This window comes from Elephantulus edwardii, unplaced genomic scaffold (assembly GCF_000299155.1).
Source record: "Elephantulus edwardii isolate Elephantulus edwardi_28Jun2011 unplaced genomic scaffold, EleEdw1.0 scaffold00316, whole genome shotgun sequence".
Taxonomy (NCBI): domain Eukaryota; kingdom Metazoa; phylum Chordata; class Mammalia; order Macroscelidea; family Macroscelididae; genus Elephantulus; species Elephantulus edwardii.
This window is the reverse complement of record NW_006400066.1, coordinates 2,413,954-2,432,867: the sequence shown is the minus strand read 5'-3', so window position 1 is coordinate 2,432,867 and position 18,914 is coordinate 2,413,954. Positions and strand designations below refer to the sequence as shown.

Here is an 18,914-nt window from a genome sequence, read left to right as displayed (position 1 = left end):
TATATCCATACGCTTACAAGGAAGCCCAGTAAATACCACTATCATTCAGATATATGCACCAACAACCAGAGCCAAAGAAGAAGAAACAGATGATTTCTACCAACTTTTACAGTAGGAGATAGATTGAACATGCAATCAAGATGCATTGATAATAATGCGTGACTGGAATGCAAAAGTTCTTTGTGATACCTATTGTAATTGGCATTATTCTCATTGTTGTAGAGGAGTCCAGCTGATATTTGTATGCTGGTTTTGTACTCTGCTATTTTCATAGTCTGGTGAGGTTTTCGTTTTCCCTTTTTGCTGAATTTCTATGTATAGAATCCTGGCATCTTCAAATAGGGATAGTTTGCTTATTCTCCACCATTTTCGAGGCTTTCTTGTCTCACTGCTCTCGCTGGGACTTTGTAGAACTGAGTAAGAGTGATGGTAGAGCACATTCTTGTCTGATTTCTGTTAAGTAAACGAAATCCTTCAGTATCTCTCTACAGAGAATGATGTTAGCTGGGTTTTTTGCATATATGTCTTTAATTATATTGAGAAATTTCCCTTCTAATTTTGTTGAGATTTTTATCAGAAATGGATGGTGGTTTTTATTAAATGCCTTTTCTGTATTGATTGATAAGATTGTGTGGTTCTTTTCCTTTATGTTGTGGAATACATTGATTGTTTTCTAACAGTACACCAACTTTGCTTATTGTCCACTATGGATGCCTTGTGGTCCTGCTGTGTTGCTGCTTTGATAAGATGGAGAGCAGGGTGGCGCGTGGGCAGGGTGGCTTGGTGGGGAAGCACCCTGGGAAACCAGGTGGGGTACCTGGGGCATGGAGACTGGAATATTTTTCCTTGGTCACCAGGAAAATGTGTTTCGAAAAGCAGTAAAAAATACCTTTTGATTGTTCATCAGGCTGTGTAGAGAATTAACTGCTTCCTACCCATGTTCATTCAAAGTGGGAGTCTGAAATCCCCAAAGTAAGCTGCCCCTACAGGCCCTGCCTCAGCCTGGTTCGTCAGAGCTGAGGATTAGACTGTCCTGGATAAGAGTTCTTCTTTTCCCCTTTTCTCACTTAAACCTTCCATCAGGTGATGCCACACTTTTATATTTTTCCCTGCTTTACTGTACTTGTCCCCACTCTGCTGCCTGTATCACTCCATATCTGTCCACATGGTCTCTCTGTCCCAGTGGGGGATTCTGTGACATTGGCTCCTCCCTGCTGATCTGTGCTGCCGCGTGCATCACTGAACAGCTGGGGCCGTGTGGAGCACCATTTCCTATCACGGCCATTGCCTTTGCTCTGCGTCCCTTGGCATTTGATGATGAGCTGTAGGGTCATCATTGGTGTGTATTTCATTCTTTTTAATCTCTGTTGTGCTTTTGGGCAGAGCATGTCACTAGGATGCCATATTGTCTTTGGTTGTTGTTTCCTGTACCACTTTGACCTCCGGGCCTGGAACCTCCACTTTGGGAGTTTAGCTGCTAGCTAGCATCCTGATGACAATCGCATTGGTCATGTAAGGGAAGTTTTTGGAGGTTGTATTTGATGTGTATTACTACTCTTTCCCCCCACAAAAAGCAGGTGTCCTTGAGCCTGTGGCTAAGAGTAGAGGTCTGCTCAAATGTGTGGCTTTTAAATCCCCTTAGTGTGAGGGGATGGGACTGCAGGCCAGGGCCCGGAGCCTCCACTCTGAGTTTGGCTGCTAGCTAGCTAGCATCTTGATGACAGTTGTGTTGGTCACGTAAGGGAAGTTTTTTGGGGTTGTGTTTGATGTGTATTACTGCTCTTTCTCTCCAACAACGGGTGTCCTTGGCTTTAAAATCGCTTGGGCCTGTGGCCCTCATGCCAAATTTATTAATTTTCGAATGAATATTCCTTAAATGACAAAGCGACCTCTTGTCTGTTTGCTGAACTGAACAACTTGGTTTCGCTGTGATGCTGCCCACTGTTCCATAGTCTTGTCAAATACCGTAATAGTTATCCATTATGTACAGTGTTTGGATGAGCTTCCAGATTGATTTATGCTGGGAAGCAGGAGTGCATCCACTTCCTAAACTAGATGCTTCTGGAAACTGTACAAACTCTCTAAATGTACAGAAATGTTATAGAACAAAGTTCAAGTCTTTTATGCAAAGCTTACTCTCAGTCATATTCGATTTGATGACACTGCTAAATGAAACTAGTGCTGTTTTATCTAGAGGAACAGTCTTCCACTTTGCACATCACTCTTTTGTCAGTGTGCAGTATGAAGTAACCTGGGCTTGCTAGGTTTCTGGACCTTGTGCCATTGGAGTATCAAATACCAGAATGCCAGTGTTTGGTGGAACCTCCGAGTTGAAAAACAGGTTTGGAAGCAGTGTCATTCACTTTCTAAACCACATGCCTCTGGAAACTCTAGGAAGGAGAAATGACGATAGTTATGGAAAGGCATTAGGTCTTTTGTTCATAGAGTTGCTATGAGTCATGCTCGACTCGACGGCAATCACCACCACCACCACCACAACCACTTTGACCTTGTTTACTAGCACTGATAGTTTTTTACCTTTTCAGATATTTAAAGAGATTATGTAGAATTGTAGTTCATTCCTTGTGAAATCTTGTCTATTTAGTAGAAATTCTATCAGTTTTACTTGTCTTGATTTTGAGTCATCATTCTCTCCATTTATGTAGGTAGCTTCATAGTACATTAATAAAAGAATAGAGCTAGATTTCCCCCTTTTGCTCTATTGTTAATTATTCACAAGTATTTTAATTTGTTCATAAGGACGTTCTAGCTTTTGTGGTATGGTTGATCATTTGTATCTAGTGAGATTTAGCAGATAAGAGTTTTATAATATGAATTGTAGTTATATCATTTTAATAACTTAAGAGCTATAACATCTTTGTTTTTCCTTAGCACAGTTGTACTATATACAGTAAATATCAATGAAAATTGAAATTTTATTTCCATTATTGTGATTTAAAATGGTCTTTCCCCCATCCCCCTTCAGAGTGACAAAAGTAGTCCTGAGAAGGAAGTGAAGTATGAACCCTTCTCTTTTGCTGATGGTAAGTGAAATTCTCATTTGGTTTGTTTTCTTCTTAACAGTAAAATGACTGTCTTGCCACACACATTTACCATACTTGCCCCAAAAACTAAGTTTATTGGAATATGATGAAGCTTCATCTCATAGACTTTGGACATGATGCTAGGAGAGGCTGTTTCTTGGGGAGGGACATCATGCTTGGAAGGGTGGAAGGGTCAGCAAGAGAGGAAGACCCTTATCCAGATGGCTTGACACAGTGCTGTAGCAGTGATGTCGGTGTAGTCAGATGATGAGGATAGTGTAGGACAAGACAGGGTTTAGAGCTGTTGTTCAGAGGGTTGCTGTGAGTCATGCACCTATCAACAATGTAGCTCACATATTGGTATGTTTCAGAGATTTCAATTCCAGACCACTAAAATAAAAAGCACAGTAAAGCGAGTTGTACAGATTTATCTATTTCTAGGGTGTGTAAAAGTTATCGGGTCTGTTAAGTTCAAAATAGCATTATGAAAACATCTGAAATATTGTGAAAATTATTTATAAATATGTGGCACTGAGATGACAGATGCCATGCTCACAAGCAGTTGGAGAAATGGAACTGAGTTGACTGACTAGGGTCATTACAGACCTTCAGTGGGTAGAAAATGCCCATCACTGATTTGCAATCACAGGATGTATGTATGCTTGTATAAAAACTCACTGTTTGTAGTTAGTATAAGTGAGCGCTTATTACCTGAATCTTTGCAAATTAAGCTTTACCTTTGGTTGGACAGTAGCTTTTAACTGAATTCTAATAATAGAACCAGTATTTCCTAGGCTGAATTACAGTAGTTCTAGGTTGGGAAAGCACATGTCTCTATGCTTTAAATTATTAATAGATTTCTGGTTGTCTTTAGATATTGGCTCCAATAACTGTGGCTATTATGACTTACAAGCAGTCCTGACCCATCAGGGAAGATCTAGTTCATCAGGCCATTATGTGTCATGGGTAAAAAGGAAACAAGGTAAAGGTGCCTCCTCCCACCCCCAAACAATTTATAAAAGTTTTGTTGGGTTTTTAAAAATTGTATAGTATGGTAGTTTTAATAACATTTCTCAGGATCCCTTTATAGTCTTACTTATTGAAGATCTCGTTTGTAAGAATTTACTCTTAATATTTACTATATGAGGAATTAAACTGACCGTACTTTTCAGTATTTAAAATGACAGTAATATAAGAACTTTTAAAAATTATTTTCCAAAAAGCAAGAAATGGAATTTGTTTTCCTTTTTTAGAACTCTTTGCTATTGTCCAGTGTAACAGAAGTAGTTAGATTCTCCTCTTTCCTTTTGCACGCAGTTCACAGAGTTATGCAAAGTATATTCCAGAGACCACAAATATATATGGAAAATGTTTTTTAACTTCATAGAGACCTGAAATGATTATCTTTGGACCTAAGAACTCTTGGTAGAGCAGATAAACCACTACTTTGTGTAAAATTCCTCAGCAACTTTTGCAGTGTTTCTGACCAAATCCTGTCCTGTTTTTGCTGTTTAGATGAATGGATTAAGTTTGATGATGATAAAGTCAGCGTTGTCACACCAGAAGATATCCTGCGGCTTTCTGGCGGTGGAGATTGGCACATAGCTTACGTTCTGCTTTATGGGCCTCGCAGAGTTGAAATAATGGAAGAGGAAAGTGAACAGTAAACATTTTAGCTATTTATGCTTAGGTGTGAAATGTTACTCGTTGATCATTTCTACAATCCAGAGCTTTAGAAGAAGATAATTAGGTGGTTTTATGTGTTTCTTCTCATGTGGAACAAAAGAGTAGGAGGAAGCCTACAAACCACTCTATCAATGTAAAAAAATTATGACAGAGAAAATATCTTTGGACTGTGCTGCCCTCTGTAATGTGGCAGGAAGATGTTTTATAAAAGCTTATTTCTTGCATAATTTTTAAAGTCCAAGGTGAAATGCCTTTCAACTATTTCCTTCTGTGATAATTTTTCTCCCTGCCTTTCACAGCCCAGGACTCAGCTATCAGATGTTTATCACACAACTGTTGTTTTTTTGCATGGTTCAGATCACCATTCGGTAGCATCCCATCCTTTGCCTTATCTAACAATTTTGCCCGGAAGGTGGAAAGAAGTGTTAACTCCTGTTGTGTACCTCAGTGCTGTCCACTCCCCAAAGAAACATGGGCACAATCACGTGTTGTCCAGCCCAACTGGCTGACTTGAGTCTGTTTTGTTGCTGGCTTTTCAAGACTTTAAAATAAATTGTGATCAATAATAGTACATCTGTTTAAACATTTATTGTGTCTCTGATGTACTGTGGTTTGCACATTTAACTTTGCAGTGGTTTTCTAGCAGTCAGTCATAAAAAATGTTGGTTCTGTTTGCATATTTTTAGAAAATGAGGATCTTTAATAAAAAAAGGAGGAAGGAGGGGAGTAACAGCTTTTGACCTCAGAGTGTTTTGTGTTGAGCGCTAATCTTGAAAGAGATTCGGACATGTTTGACACTGTCACCTCTCCACAGATGGTTTGTTTTACTCTACAGTGAATTGTTCATGGGGACTTTTGCCATCTTTTCCTGACTGTACTATATTCCATTCCAAAAGATGTACTGATTTGTAAGAGTAATGGCGATTTCTGGATTTTGAATGCACTGTTAATATCCCTCATTATATTCCCTCTTTGGCTCAGCTTTTTTTTACTTTTCTTGTTAATCCCCAAACACTAATTCCATTCTAACTTTGAATCTTGAAGCAGTGATTTTAAATTCAAATAGGAAATAACCAGAAGAACCAGATATGGCCATACAGTACAGTTCTTCCATTTGAATACATTCTGACCCAAGAGCTTGGTCGATTGCTAGAGAACAGCATCATACTGCCTGCAATTTTTAGTGTGAAAGCAAAATTACAGGAATTATGAAGTCCCTTATTCTTTTTATGTTATGCTCTATAGAGGGCATACCACTGATTAACTATTTGACTTCTAATGAATAAAAGCTATTTTCCTGTCAAAGTTAACATGATACAGCCTGAGAACAGTAGATGATAAAATAAGCATTTCAGGAAACTAATTGTGAATAGCTTCATCACTTAAACCTTAACTATTGTCTATCGATACTCCTCACTGTGGGGAGGGGATGAAGATTTGATTGCAGAAGATGAGATTGCCAGAATGGTAATGATTCTTTAATAGTTTATGATGCTTTTAAGGTTTGTTGGTTTGTTTTTTTTTAAAGTTCATGTTCTCACTTCATGTGAACAATTTTGAGGGCATGAACTTAATTAGAATTCAAGTTTTTGGATCTGTAGTATGCTGTAGATACTAGATGAGGCAGACTTAGAGCAAAGTCTAAAAATCTTGTGTGCATGTAACAATTTAGAAATTGTCTTTATGAAAAGTGACTTTATTTGATCCCAAAAGCATTATCCCAAAGCCATATTTTAAGTAGAAATTAAGAGACTTAAATGAGTGTTATTGTCAAACAGTAATGCTATTCCAGAATTTGGCCTTGCATGGATGGTCTTGGAGAATGAAGAGCAGGTTAGAAATCTGCTGAATGTGCCTTATCTCCTATGCCGCTCACACTGAGCCTTTGGTGTCAGGGCTATGCCGTCACTGCTGAGCCAGTCCGAGCAGGAGCTTTTAGTGTTTAATATGTACTCAGTAGGCCGCCTTCTGGATTGGAAACAAGGCAGGATGACCTGATTTGGAAACGGGAAAATGCAGTGGACCATCTTTTGCCATTACTATAAATTACTTTGTAATTCATGGGGTGCTTTCACCTATCTTATGCAAACTTCACAGTAGTCTTTGAGGTGAGCACCCTTATTTTAAAGATTTAAGAGTTTAAATAATTTTCTAAGGCTGATAAACCTAGAAAGCCACACAGTAAATGTTTTAGGTTTTGTAGGCCATATTATTTCTTGCACTTCAACTCTGCCATTTCAGTGTCAAGTGGCCACAGAGAATACAAATGCCAGTAAAACAATAGCAACAGGTTTAAGAGGATCAGTTTGTTGATCCTCTAAAGTATAAATAAGAATAGTCATAATTTCAGAAAGTCTTATTGATTTCAGAATAATGAATTAAACTTTATAACTTAACAGCACACAGTAGTTAGTATATTAACAGTCTTCCAAATATTGCTTATTGAGATTAATTTACGAAACAAAAATGTATTCTGTGACTTTGTAGTCACGAATTTCGACCATTTTCCCAACCCTGCCTCCTGAATCCTTGGTCAGTTATCAAAAGCCAATATTGTTCTGTTCTTGGAGTACCAGCCAACTGTACAACTGTTATAAAAATGTTTATTGTCTACCAAAACCAGTGGACCTCTTATCAAATGCTGCTTGGTAACAAAATCTTATCACAGTTTTAATAAAAAAAAAAAAAAGAAAAGAAAAAGAAATAAGCTAACTATTTGTCTCATTGTCATTAGTTAGACTTTCTGCAAGGTCACTTAATCCAGACTTATTTAATGCACTAATGAGATTCTCTGGTGTTGCGTGGATTCCCTCTTGATCTTGCCAGGCAACTAGGAGCTGCTTAGCTCTCAGCTTCATGTCTTCACTGTCACCCTCAATCTGCTGTATTTCAGAGTCTTTCATTTCCAAGTAGGGAGCCAGAACTTTCCACTGTTCACCCAACTTGTTGGCAAATACTTCTATCTGCTCCCCAGTTACGGGTTTATCTCGCCGAACATCAGGACCTGTAGAATAGTGAGTGTAAATTATCAAACATGCATCTCAAAGTAGACAACAAAACTGGCACAATGCAGCCCTCAGAGATTAGTCCCCTTTCCAGGAGCCCACTGCTGCCTCCAGTTCACACCAGCCCTGCGCTGCACACGAGAATTGCCCTTACACAAGAACTGCCTATGGGGACAGACTACCATGGCTCCCGGGGAGTAGCTGCTGCTTTAGACCTTTCAGTTGAGAGCCATGTGCTTAACAGGCATGCCACTAGGGTTCCTGATCACCTTTAATAAGCTTTACTTTTAATGTAAGACACTTTATTTACATTCACTATGGGTTGAATCATGAGCTTTCTCAATGCCATCAAGTCAAAACTCAATGCATTTACCGTCGATGGGTTTCCGAAGCTGTACATGTGGCTTTGTGTGGCTAGAAACAAGGCCTTTGGGTTTGCAGTGAAATTTTATCACCACAATACATGATCAGTAGGAGATAATAAAACCGAACATTTATATAAGACATTTTCCCCTGAAACCATGGTACCTCTACACCTAATGACGCTGGTCACTTTGAAGTGCATGTCCCCTTTAAATGCCATAATTCTCTATAAATTCTACATAAAATGTAATTCAAGTTAGTATTGAGAATTTTAATACTTAAGGCAGAAGCATAGTAAATTAAGCTGAGAAGTAGTTTCTCCAAGTTCCAATTTCATAAAATTAGACAAGAATATTAAATTCTTACTTTCATTTTCCTTCAGTAAAGCATCATTATCTTCTTCATCTTCATCTTCACCTGTTTTTATTTCTTCAGAGGGAGGCTGAAATGAGAAAGAATGCCAATTTCTAAAATAAGTATTTTTGTTTAGCTATGTTAAGATGACTACCATCAGTAAAGGATGACTCAAAGTGACCCTGTGAAAGACCGAAACCTTGCCTTATCCTTATATGCCATTATCACAATCTCTGCCATATTCAACGCCACTGTTGGAATTAATGTACTAACTTGCCTCATTAAGGGTCTTCCTTTTGCTGGCCTTTCCAAAGACTGGCAGCTCCTGACAACGTACCTAAAGTACATGTGACAAAATTTCACTGTCCATGTCTTCAGAAGCACTGTGGTTGCACCTTCTCCAACAGACTTGTTCTTTGGGGAGTCCCTGATATATTTACCCTGCACCAGCATCAGCTCTTTTGCCTGCTTATTCACTGGCAGAGGAATTCATTCTTAGGCATATGAAACCACGGACACCATGGCTTTGATCAAGACACACTAATCTATAAATGGACATTCTTACTCTATAGCATTGTAAAGAACGCTCTTGACAACAAATTTGCCCAAGTAACACCTCTTTAGATTTATAGACTGCTGCTATCATAGGAGTTGACACTGAATTAAAGTAAAAGTCATTGACAATGCCTATGCCATCATGATGTTACTTCCTGGTCCAGCTGTGAGAACTTTTTAAGTTTTGTTGGGTTTTTTTATGTTGCGGTATATAGGCTCTGATTTTCAGTTAGTAAGTGTTTCAAGTCTATTTCACTTTACCCAAGTGAGGGTTTGTAATCTGTATAATGGAAGTTGTTGAATTTTCCTCCAATCCTGACATCAGTTTTCTTTAGTTAGCCCCAACATTTTAAAAAAATTTTACTTATACTCTGTGCTGTCAAATAGGATCCAACTGGCACAGGAGGAGATTGCCACTCCTCCAGCAGAATATATGGTGGATTCGAACTACCTGCCTTTGGGATTGCAGCACAGCTTCTTGCCACTAGGCCAGCAGAGCTACCCCAGCCCCAACTTTTTTTAAAATTTATATTTATTTTTAATTTGGTGTACCATCGAATTAGATCTGACTGGCACAGGAGGAGTTTGCCCTTCCTCCAGCGAAGCGTCTGCTGGATTTGAACTAAGCACCTTTGGGATTGTAGTGCAAGTTCCAACTCTCTTAATTACTTGCTCAGCACTGAGAGATAGGGAGAAAAGACAACTCCAGTGCACGTCTTTCCTGATTTTAACCATTTGGTATTTTGTCCTATTGAATGACTACTTTTGGGCCTATGCACAGGCTTCTAATGAGCATGAATAAGTTCTCTAGAATTCTCTTTCTCTTGAGTGTTAGTCGTAACTTAATGTAATCCACACAGATGACTGACTGCTTAGCCAAGTAAACATCTTTCTAGTACTCTCTGCATTCAGTATGCATTTCACATCATGAATGAGAGCCCTTTGCAAAATCTAGCTTGAGTCTTACAGTTCCCTGTCAATATACTGCTTTAGTTTATTTAAAAAAAACAAAACAACAAAAAACACCCTTGAATGTATTATTAAATAATTTCTGCATTCTGTTAATTGCTTTTTCTGGATTGGGCACAAATGTGGATCTCTTCTAGTCAGCTGGCCAGATCTTCCACATTTCTTGGCATAGATTGGTGAGCACATCCAGGGCAGCCTGTTTGTTGAAACATGGTACTCATCAATTCTCAGGGACTTATTTTTTCCCCCAATGTCTTCAGTGTAGCTTGAACTTCTTCATTACCATGAAGAAGTTCTTGATCATGTGCTGCTATTTGAAATAGTTTAGTGTAGACCAGTTGTTTGTGGTATGGTGACTGTGAATTCATTCCATCTTCTTTTGATGCTGTCTAGTTCAGTATTTTGCCCACAGAATCCTTGAGTATTGCAACTTAAGGCTTGAATCTGCTCTTCAGTTCTCTCAATGCTGACCTTGTTCTTCCATTCTGTGTTTCTAACTTGAACTCTCTGTACATTTTGTTATAATATTCTTGAGCTGCCCTTTAGAGTCTTATGTTTGTTGTCTTCATCATACCCTTGATCTCGTTCCACAACTTTGCTGGTCTTTGTTAGTGTTCAGTGTATCAAATGTGTTCCTGAGATAGATGGTTTTTAAATTCAGGTAGGATAAACTCAAGGTCATACTTTACTTTCTGGACTTGTTTTAATTTTCTTCACCTTCAATTTTGAATGTGCACATGAGTACTTACTAGTCTGTTCCACTCAACCTCTGGCCTTGTTTCGATGTGATGCCGAGCGTCTCCGCCATCTTGTTCCCCAGAGGTAGTCATTTTCAATCCTGTGTAATCCCCCAGGCCAAGTCCATCTGTATAATCCCTGTTTATGTTTTTGAAGTATTTGAAATGAACCACTGACCGTACAAAATTTTATCATGTATTCTCAGGCCTCATTTCTGTCAACGAGGCCTATTTTTCAACTGTTATGTGCCATCGAGTTGGAACTGACTCTTAGCTGACCCTCTAGTAGGTTTTCAGAGGCTGTAAACTGTACTGGAGGCGACTGCCCATCTTTCTCTGGTGGACTTAAACCGACTGCCTTTGAATTTAACCATTTCAAGTGCAACTCGCTATCCACCAAGCCACCAGAGCACCCTTAATTACCAATACCACCTGTATTTCCAACTTCTGCATTCCAGTTAATAATAATAATGTGTCTTGACTGCATGACTGGTCAATTTTAGACTGCAGCGGTCAGAGGAAATCTTCATTTCTTCATCTCTGGTTATAATATTACCAGGTCTTCCTTGTGTAACTACGTGCAAATCTATGACTAGCAGCATTGTATTTCAAGATCTTAAAATTTTAATGTTTAATGTGACACCATTCCTCCTTGACTTGTCATTCCTAATACAGCAGATGACTGTCTGATTCAAAATGGCCAATACCAGTCCATCTCAGCCAGTCAACTTTCCATTTCCCAAGATTCATACTTGTAAATTTATGCTCAAATTATTAATGATGCTTGCATTTGTTTCTCATTTTGAGTCTTGCCACATCAGCAAATAAAGGTCTTTTATTGCCTGAAAGCTTTACTGCATCTGTATCATTAAAGCAGATTTTAAAAAAAAAAAGGGCAGATTTTACTTTTAAGGAGGCATATTCTGAGGGGCTTATCACAGAGTTTTACACTGGATAGTGTTTCTGTGCTATTGATAAGGTTTCAAGGGCCTGTTACTTCACAAATGGATGGCTAGTACTGCCTCTGTCTTAGCCTGGAAGCTCTGCTGAAAACATGTTCACCACAGGGGATCTTGCTGCCATGAGAAAGATCGGTGCAGCAGCTTCCAGCACCATGCAGGAAACTTTATTACACAGCACAGTAAACTGACAGATGAGTGATGGTGATAAGAGTGGCTGGGATGTTCAGGATATCCTGGGTGGAGAGCTGGAAAGAGCCCTCCTGCTCCCAATCTAGGAAGGCAGGGTTAGGACAGTCTTTAAATAAATATTTAAGTAAGAACTGCCTCGTGAAGACTGGGTGAGCAGCAGTCCTTAACTTTGAGGAATGACATTGTTCAGTACAATTAGTACTACTTCTATTACCTTTCCATGGAGAACACCCCATAGAAAGACAGACCAAATGTCCCTGTCTTTAAATGACAATGCAACATACTGCAAGCAGGGAAAATTCCCATCTGAGTCTATTGATAGGTCATAGTTTATCCAAAGTATTGTGCACCTGAGTTAAATTTCATGCTGTGTATAAAATAGTTAATGTTACTTTTTTATTAAATTCACAAACTCCCTGTAAATGTGTATTCTCACATTTTCATTGTATTCTTACTTCATTCTAAAACATGGATGTCTGTGGATCACTCCGCTCAAATACTGTTGATTTTAAAAAAAAAAAAACAAACTAAAAACCTCACCATAAAGAAATTTTAAAAAACCCAACTGTTTTATAGTACTTACTGGTAATTCCTTGGCAAGCTTTATTACCATGTTTTCAAGATACTCTGGCAAACTTCTAAACTGCTGGTTGGTTGGCTGGAAGAAGTGAGGGCTTCTCCGGGCTAAGAGTCTCAGGGCTCGCCAACCATAATTTGAATTGTTCACAACCCTGAAAGAAAGATTATTCTTTCAGGTTAATGCAGTTCTACATTTGAAATTCAGTACTCCCAAGGTAAGTAGCTGGAGGTTGTTTCTTTAAATTTTTATTGTTTCTAAAAAACTTCTCTAGACATAGTATAAACAAACTCAACAAACTTATATAGACAATAACACAATACAGAGAAGTAAGCTCATACTCTGTGAACTCATCTAAAAATATGACATAGATTTTACTTAAACTGTAGAGGAGACAAAGCAAGTGTGTGTATGTGTGTGTACGCACACTCCATTCCTCAGTAACACTGGACCATGAGAAATCTTACTTACTTATATTCACTTTCAACCATGTTTTCAGGATCTGCCTGTTCAATGGCCTCTTCAAAGAACTCCTCCAGAGTTGGCATGTATTCCCTGGGATTGCATGTTAAAAAGAGATGGTCACCACATACATTCTTCATAATAAGTACACATACAAGGATGGCAATAAGAGATTGCATGTTACCCATATTTTAGCTTTATCAGATTACTTAGTAACTCGGATTTTTTTTGGAAGTAGCTCACCCTAAGTCTGATATTATACAGCATTGTTGTGCACCACTGAGCTGGAACCAACCCACAGCAGACCTTCCAGTGATTTTTCAAAGGCAGTTAACTGCATGAGAAGAGTTGTCCATCTTTATCCCATGGAGCAGCTGGTGAGTTTGAACCATGTGCTTTTGGGTTCCCACAAGGCCACTAATGCTCCCTAAACAGTAAAGTACTACAAAATGCATATTTTACACTATAATAAGCTCTGGCGGTGGGCACTGGTGGTTATAAGTGCTCAGTGACTAATGGAGGAGGACGTGGCTGTCGGCCAGGGTGTGCATGTACAGCCGTGGTCGCCCTCTATCAGGCAGTTCTTTGTCCTCCAGGTCACTGGTCATTGGATGTGACTGTCGCGGCAACCTTGTAATATATGAACATGTTTCTGCTCAGAGGGCCATCAGGTTTAATGGCACCTAACTGCACCATGACACATGAAACTTTCACATCATGTCCATATCCAGGGTTTTTAATAACCACAATGAAAACAAGAGGGTAACTTTTGACTCATATTTTAGACTACCATGATGGCATGGTGGGCTTTTAACTGCTTCTTTCTTGAAAGAGTCAAGTAAAGTAATAAAATTCAGTGATCAGATCAAAAAAGGCATCTCTAACAAAAATGAGACAAACATGCTGTCGTGGAATAATGTGTCCACTCTTCCAACACTGCTGTATTCCCTTTCAGGCTTTCCTGATCAGGGGCAAGGAGGTTCCCGTGCCTCCTTTTCTATGTGCCTCACCACACAAAACGTCACGCCACTATCAGATCCGACTTCCATCCACACCTGTTCTGGAACCATTTAACTTGTCTGAAAATTATTTCAATGAATTTGGAAAAAATGTAATGAAAATAAATGGACTCACATCACAGGCACTGCCATACCTGTTTTTTTTTCTAAATAAAAACCCACCACAATGTGGGCTGTGTATGCTCTCTGAACTCCCCCCACAGCCAAAGATGGCCACAATGCAGAACCTGGTACTTCTCATTCTCAAGGTTTCCTCTGGCCCTTTTAAACTTGAAAATATAAGACTGTTTTACATATTTAAAAAAATTTCTCTTCTTGGAAGTCTGCTATTTTAAAAACAGGCGATAAGCTATCGTGCTAATGAGGATGAATATTTAAATTGTTTTCTTTTCCACTATTATAATAGCATTCTTGTACCCTCTCCTTGGGTGGATGACCTAGTGTTCCTTCTCACTCAATTCCCAGCCATGGAGTTGGAAGTAACTCACAGCTAACCCAGCAGTGGATTTTCAGAGGTTGTAAATCACACGGGAGGAGACTGCCAATCTTTCTCCAGTGGAGCTGCTGGTGGGTTTGAACAGACAGGAAGGTGTGGACTTGGGGTGAGCAGTGCTGCTTATAGACTACACCCCCAGAGCTCTGTCAGTATTACCTAGACACTGGCTTTCCCAATAAGAAATTACTATTCTTAATGTACATATTTTGTTTGCATGTGATATTGATGTTCAATAGTTTCTACATTCAGGTGAAAAACCTTATTTGGGATTGGGGAAAAATATGGACCTCTTCTAGTCAGTTGGCCAGACAGGCACCCTCCAAATTCCCTGGCACAGACTGGAGAATGCATACAAGGCTGCACGTGCTAACTGCAACAAATTAACTAGTATCCCGTTAATTCCTGGGGCCTTATTTTTTGTCAATGCCTTCAATGTAGCTTCCACTTCCTCCTTCAATATCACTGACTCTCGTTCATATGGTTGTTATATGCCGTCGAGTTGTTCGCGACTCAGCGACCCTATGTACAACAGCCCTAAACCCAGCTCTATCCTGTGCCAATCACATTGCCTCTGACACACCCATCCCGATTACCCCAGTCACTGAATCAATCCACCTCATAGAGGGTCTTCCTCTCCTGCGCTGTCCTTCTACTCTACCCAGCATGATGTCCCTCTCTAAAGACCTGTCTCTCCTTACAACATGTTCAAAGTATGTCAGACGGAGCCCCAGAATCCTTGCCTCCAAGGAGTAGCCTGGTTTAACCCTCTTTAGGATGAATCTGTTTTTTTTCTTGGCTGTCCATGGTACATTCAATACTCTTCTCCAGCACCACAGCTCAAAGGCGTCAATTCTCCTTCTATCATCCCTAGTCATTGTCCAACTCTCTGATGCATAACAAGTGATTGCAAAAACCATGGCCTGTATCACACGCACCTTAGTCTCCAGAGAGACACCGTTGCTCTTGAATACTTTAGAGAGGTCCCTAACAGCAGACTTTCCCATCCCAATACGTTTTTTGATTTCCTGGCAGCTGGTGCCAATAGTGTTGACCATGAAGCCAAGCAAACTGAAACTGTGAACAATCTCAATGTCTTCGCCATCCATCCTGATGCTACCAATTGGTCCAGTGGTGAGAATCTTTGTCTTCTTGACATTGAGCCTTAGTCCATACTGAAGGCTGCAGTCCTTGACCCTCTTCAGTAAGTGCATGAGGTCCTCCTCAGTTTCAGCGAGCAGGGTTGTGTTATCTACATAACGCAGACTGTTGATAGATTTTCCACCAATCCTAATGCCACGCTTCTCCTCATAGAGCCCAGCCTCTCGGATAATCTGCTCTGCATACAGGTTGAAAAGGTATGGAGATAGGACACACCCTACCCTAGTGTACACCCTACCCAATTTTGAACCATGCAGTGTTGCCCTGCTCTGACCACTGCCTCTTGGTCCAAGTATAGATTTCGCATTAGCACGATCAAATGTTCTGGGATTCCCATTCTTCTCAGAGTCAGCCACAGTTTGTTATGATCCACGCAGTCAAATGCCTTTGCATAATCAATGAAACACAGACTTTCTTCTGGTATTCTCTGCTTTCAGCTAAGATCCCTCTAACATCAGCTACAATATCCCTAGTACCATGACCCCTTCTAAACCCAGCCTGGACTTCTGGCAGTTCTCTGCTGATGGACTGTTTCAGTCACTTTTGGATAATCTTCAGTAGAATCTTGCTTGCATGTGAAATCAATGATATTGTTCTGTAGTTTCCACTCAGTTGGGTCGCCCTTCTTTTTTCTGTCATTCAGTTCTTTCTGGTATGGTGATTCTGTGTATACCATCTTCTTTTGATGCTTTCTGGGTCATACAATATATTACTCATAGCATGTTTTTCAGTTCTCTCAGCTTGAGAAATGCTGAGCAAGACCTTCCTTTTTATTCTCCAATTCCAGCTCTCTGCACATACCGTTGTAATATTTTGCTTTGTCCTCCCAAACTGCCCTTTGAAATCTGTTCAGTTCTTTGGCACGTTTTTGGTCCTTGATGCTCCAGTGCAATTTTTAGAATCTGATATTCATTTAAATTTTTTTTCCTCTGTTTTTGTAATGACATTTTCCTTCCTTCATGGATGATATCCTTGATATCATCCTATAACTCCTCTGGTCTTTGATCATTCGTGTTCAATGACTTAAACCTATTTATAATATGATCTTGAAATTAAGAAAGAAATGGTTCAAGATTGTATCTTGGCTCCTGTGGACTTACTTTTCTTCGGCCTCAATTTGAATTTGCATATGAGTAATTGATGATATGGAACACAGTCCACCGCTGGCCTAGTTTTGACTACTGATAATGAGCTTCTCCAATGATTTCTACAAATTAAGTCATTCTGACTCCTATATAGTCCATCAGGTGAAATCTACATGTAAAGTCATTGCATCATTTTAAAAAGGTATTTGCAATGAATAAATAATTGTAAATACAAAATTCAAACGTTCTATTTCGAGCCTCATTTCTATCACCAAGCATCTATTTTCCAACTACTATTCCTTCTTCACTGCACAGTATCATTAATACCACATGCATACAAAATACTGCTAAAGATCATTCCAAAATGGCTAGAACAGTACAGAGAATTTCTAGAGGTTCAAACAGGATTTAGAAGAGGTCATGGCACCAGGGCTATCACTACTGATGTCAGATGGATGCTGACCAAAAGTAAGGAATACTAGAAAAATGTCTATTTGTTCTTTATTGACTATGCAAAGGCATTTGTGTGGATAATAACAAGTTGTGGTTGACATTGAGAAGAACAGGAGTCCCTGGGCACTTAATTGTGAACAGAGCAGGGAGGGAAACACTGTATGGTTTAAAATTGAGAAGGGAGTGTGTCAAGGTTGTATTCTCTCTCCATACCTATTCCATCTGTTTGCTGAGCAAATTATCTGAGAAGCTGGACTGTATGGAGAGGAGTGTGGCATCAGGATTGAAGGGAGACTATTTAATAACCAGCATTATGCAGAAGACACAATTTTGCTTGCTGATAGTGAGGAGACCTGAAGCACTTGCTGCAGAAGATCAAGGAATGCAGCCATCAGTATGCACTGCATCTCAATGTCAGAGAAACAAAGATTCTTACCACTAGACTGATAGGCCAAGATCATGACTGGTAGAGATTGAAACTGTCAACAGCTTCATCTTGCTTAGATCCTTAATTAACACCCTTAGTACCAGCAGAGAGAAAATAAGGAGATGCACTACACTAGGAAAATGTGCAGTAAGGGATCTTTCCAAATTACTGAATAGTAATGGTGTCAGCTGAGGACTTAGGTGAGTCTGATTTCAGGCCATAGTCTTTCTGATCTTTTGCTATGCATCTGAGAGCTGGACTAAAAGGATGACAGAAAGAATTGACTCCTGTGAGCTGTGGCGTTGGAGAAGACGGCCAAGAGAATGAACAGGTAAGTCTTACAGATGGTGAAGCCAGAGTGCTCTCTGGAGGCAAGAATGATGAGGCTTTGCCTCACATACTTTGGGCATGTTGCTATTTCTTGGAGACGGGACATGATGCTGGGAAGGGTGGAGGGTGGGAGGAGAAGATCTTCAACCAGGTGAACTGATATGGTGACTGCTGCAATGGGCTCATGTGTCAGGAATTGTGAGGACAGCACAGGACAGACAGAAGAGGGTTAGATCTTTTTTCATACTCATTTAGTAGTATTTGATTCAGAGAGCACCTAACAATAACAACAGGCACATATAGGGACCTCTAGCTCTGGTGGCCTAGTATAAGGAGCTGCACTGCAGTCCCAAAGACATGTAGTTCTAATCCACTAGCTGCTAGACGGGAGAAGGATGGACAATCTCTTCCCACGTGGTTTACGGCCTCTGAAAACCTGCTGGAGGGTCAGCTATGGGTCGATCCCAACCTGATGACACACAACAGCAGTAACACACACATGTATGTGTGTGTATCTCTCATATAAATGAAAAAGAGTTTCACAAAGGTGTACTTTCTACTACATGACAAAAATGCTGCCGAAAGCATCAACTTGACTTTACAAGCCATCACTGATTCTCAACCAGAAAATTTTTCTACTTTTTTTAATTGAGATTTTAATGAAAGTTTATAGTGGACTTGGATTTCCAGTCATTCATTTTTGCACATTTTCCTCCCTCCCTCCCTCCCTCTTTCCATTGTCAATCAGAAATTTTAAATCATGGTTTTCAATCCATGTATCATGTCACAGTGGAATTGCCAGGGTATACACATCTCTAATTTTTAGATATTGCCAAACTGTTTTTCCAGTGTGGCTCCATAAACTTAAGTGCCCGCTGGCAGCACTGATAAAGTATCTTTATCTACAATTCTTTACCACCAACTACTCATATGCAAGTTCAAGCTGAAGCTGAGGAAAATTAAATCAAATCCACAGGAGCCAAAATATGACTTTAATTTCATCCCACCTGAATTTCAGAATCATCTCAGGAACAGGTTTGAGG

At 39.6% G+C, this 18,914-nt stretch overlaps 2 protein-coding genes across 4 annotated transcripts in view; one reads left to right on the top strand and one right to left on the bottom strand.

Annotated features, from left to right (window-relative positions):
- The window catches only part of USP14 (ubiquitin specific peptidase 14 (tRNA-guanine transglycosylase)), a 50,816-nt gene extending 45,330 nt beyond the window's left edge, over positions 1-5,486 (top strand). The window contains exons 14-16 of one of the 3 annotated variants that reach the window (XM_006901290.1): positions 2,987-3,044; positions 3,919-4,026; positions 4,560-5,486. In XM_006901290.1, the coding sequence (XP_006901352.1) occupies positions 2,987-3,044; positions 3,919-4,026; positions 4,560-4,711 (318 nt within the window). In that variant the 3' untranslated portion in view covers positions 4,712-5,486. The remainder of the gene's footprint in view (positions 1-2,986; positions 3,045-3,918; positions 4,027-4,559) is intronic. The other 2 variants (XM_006901291.1, XM_006901292.1) reach the window with 2 other exon arrangements.
- A 1,833-nt stretch (positions 5,487-7,319) lies between these two features.
- The window catches only part of THOC1 (THO complex 1), a 71,526-nt gene continuing 59,931 nt past the window's right edge, over positions 7,320-18,914 (bottom strand). Inside the window, exons 18-21 of the mRNA XM_006901289.1 lie at positions 12,913-12,996; positions 12,448-12,595; positions 8,465-8,540; positions 7,320-7,734 (exon numbers count right to left, since the gene is read on the bottom strand). Coding sequence (XP_006901351.1) covers positions 7,439-7,734; positions 8,465-8,540; positions 12,448-12,595; positions 12,913-12,996 — 604 coding nt within the window. The 3' untranslated portion in view covers positions 7,320-7,438. The remainder of the gene's footprint in view (positions 7,735-8,464; positions 8,541-12,447; positions 12,596-12,912; positions 12,997-18,914) is intronic.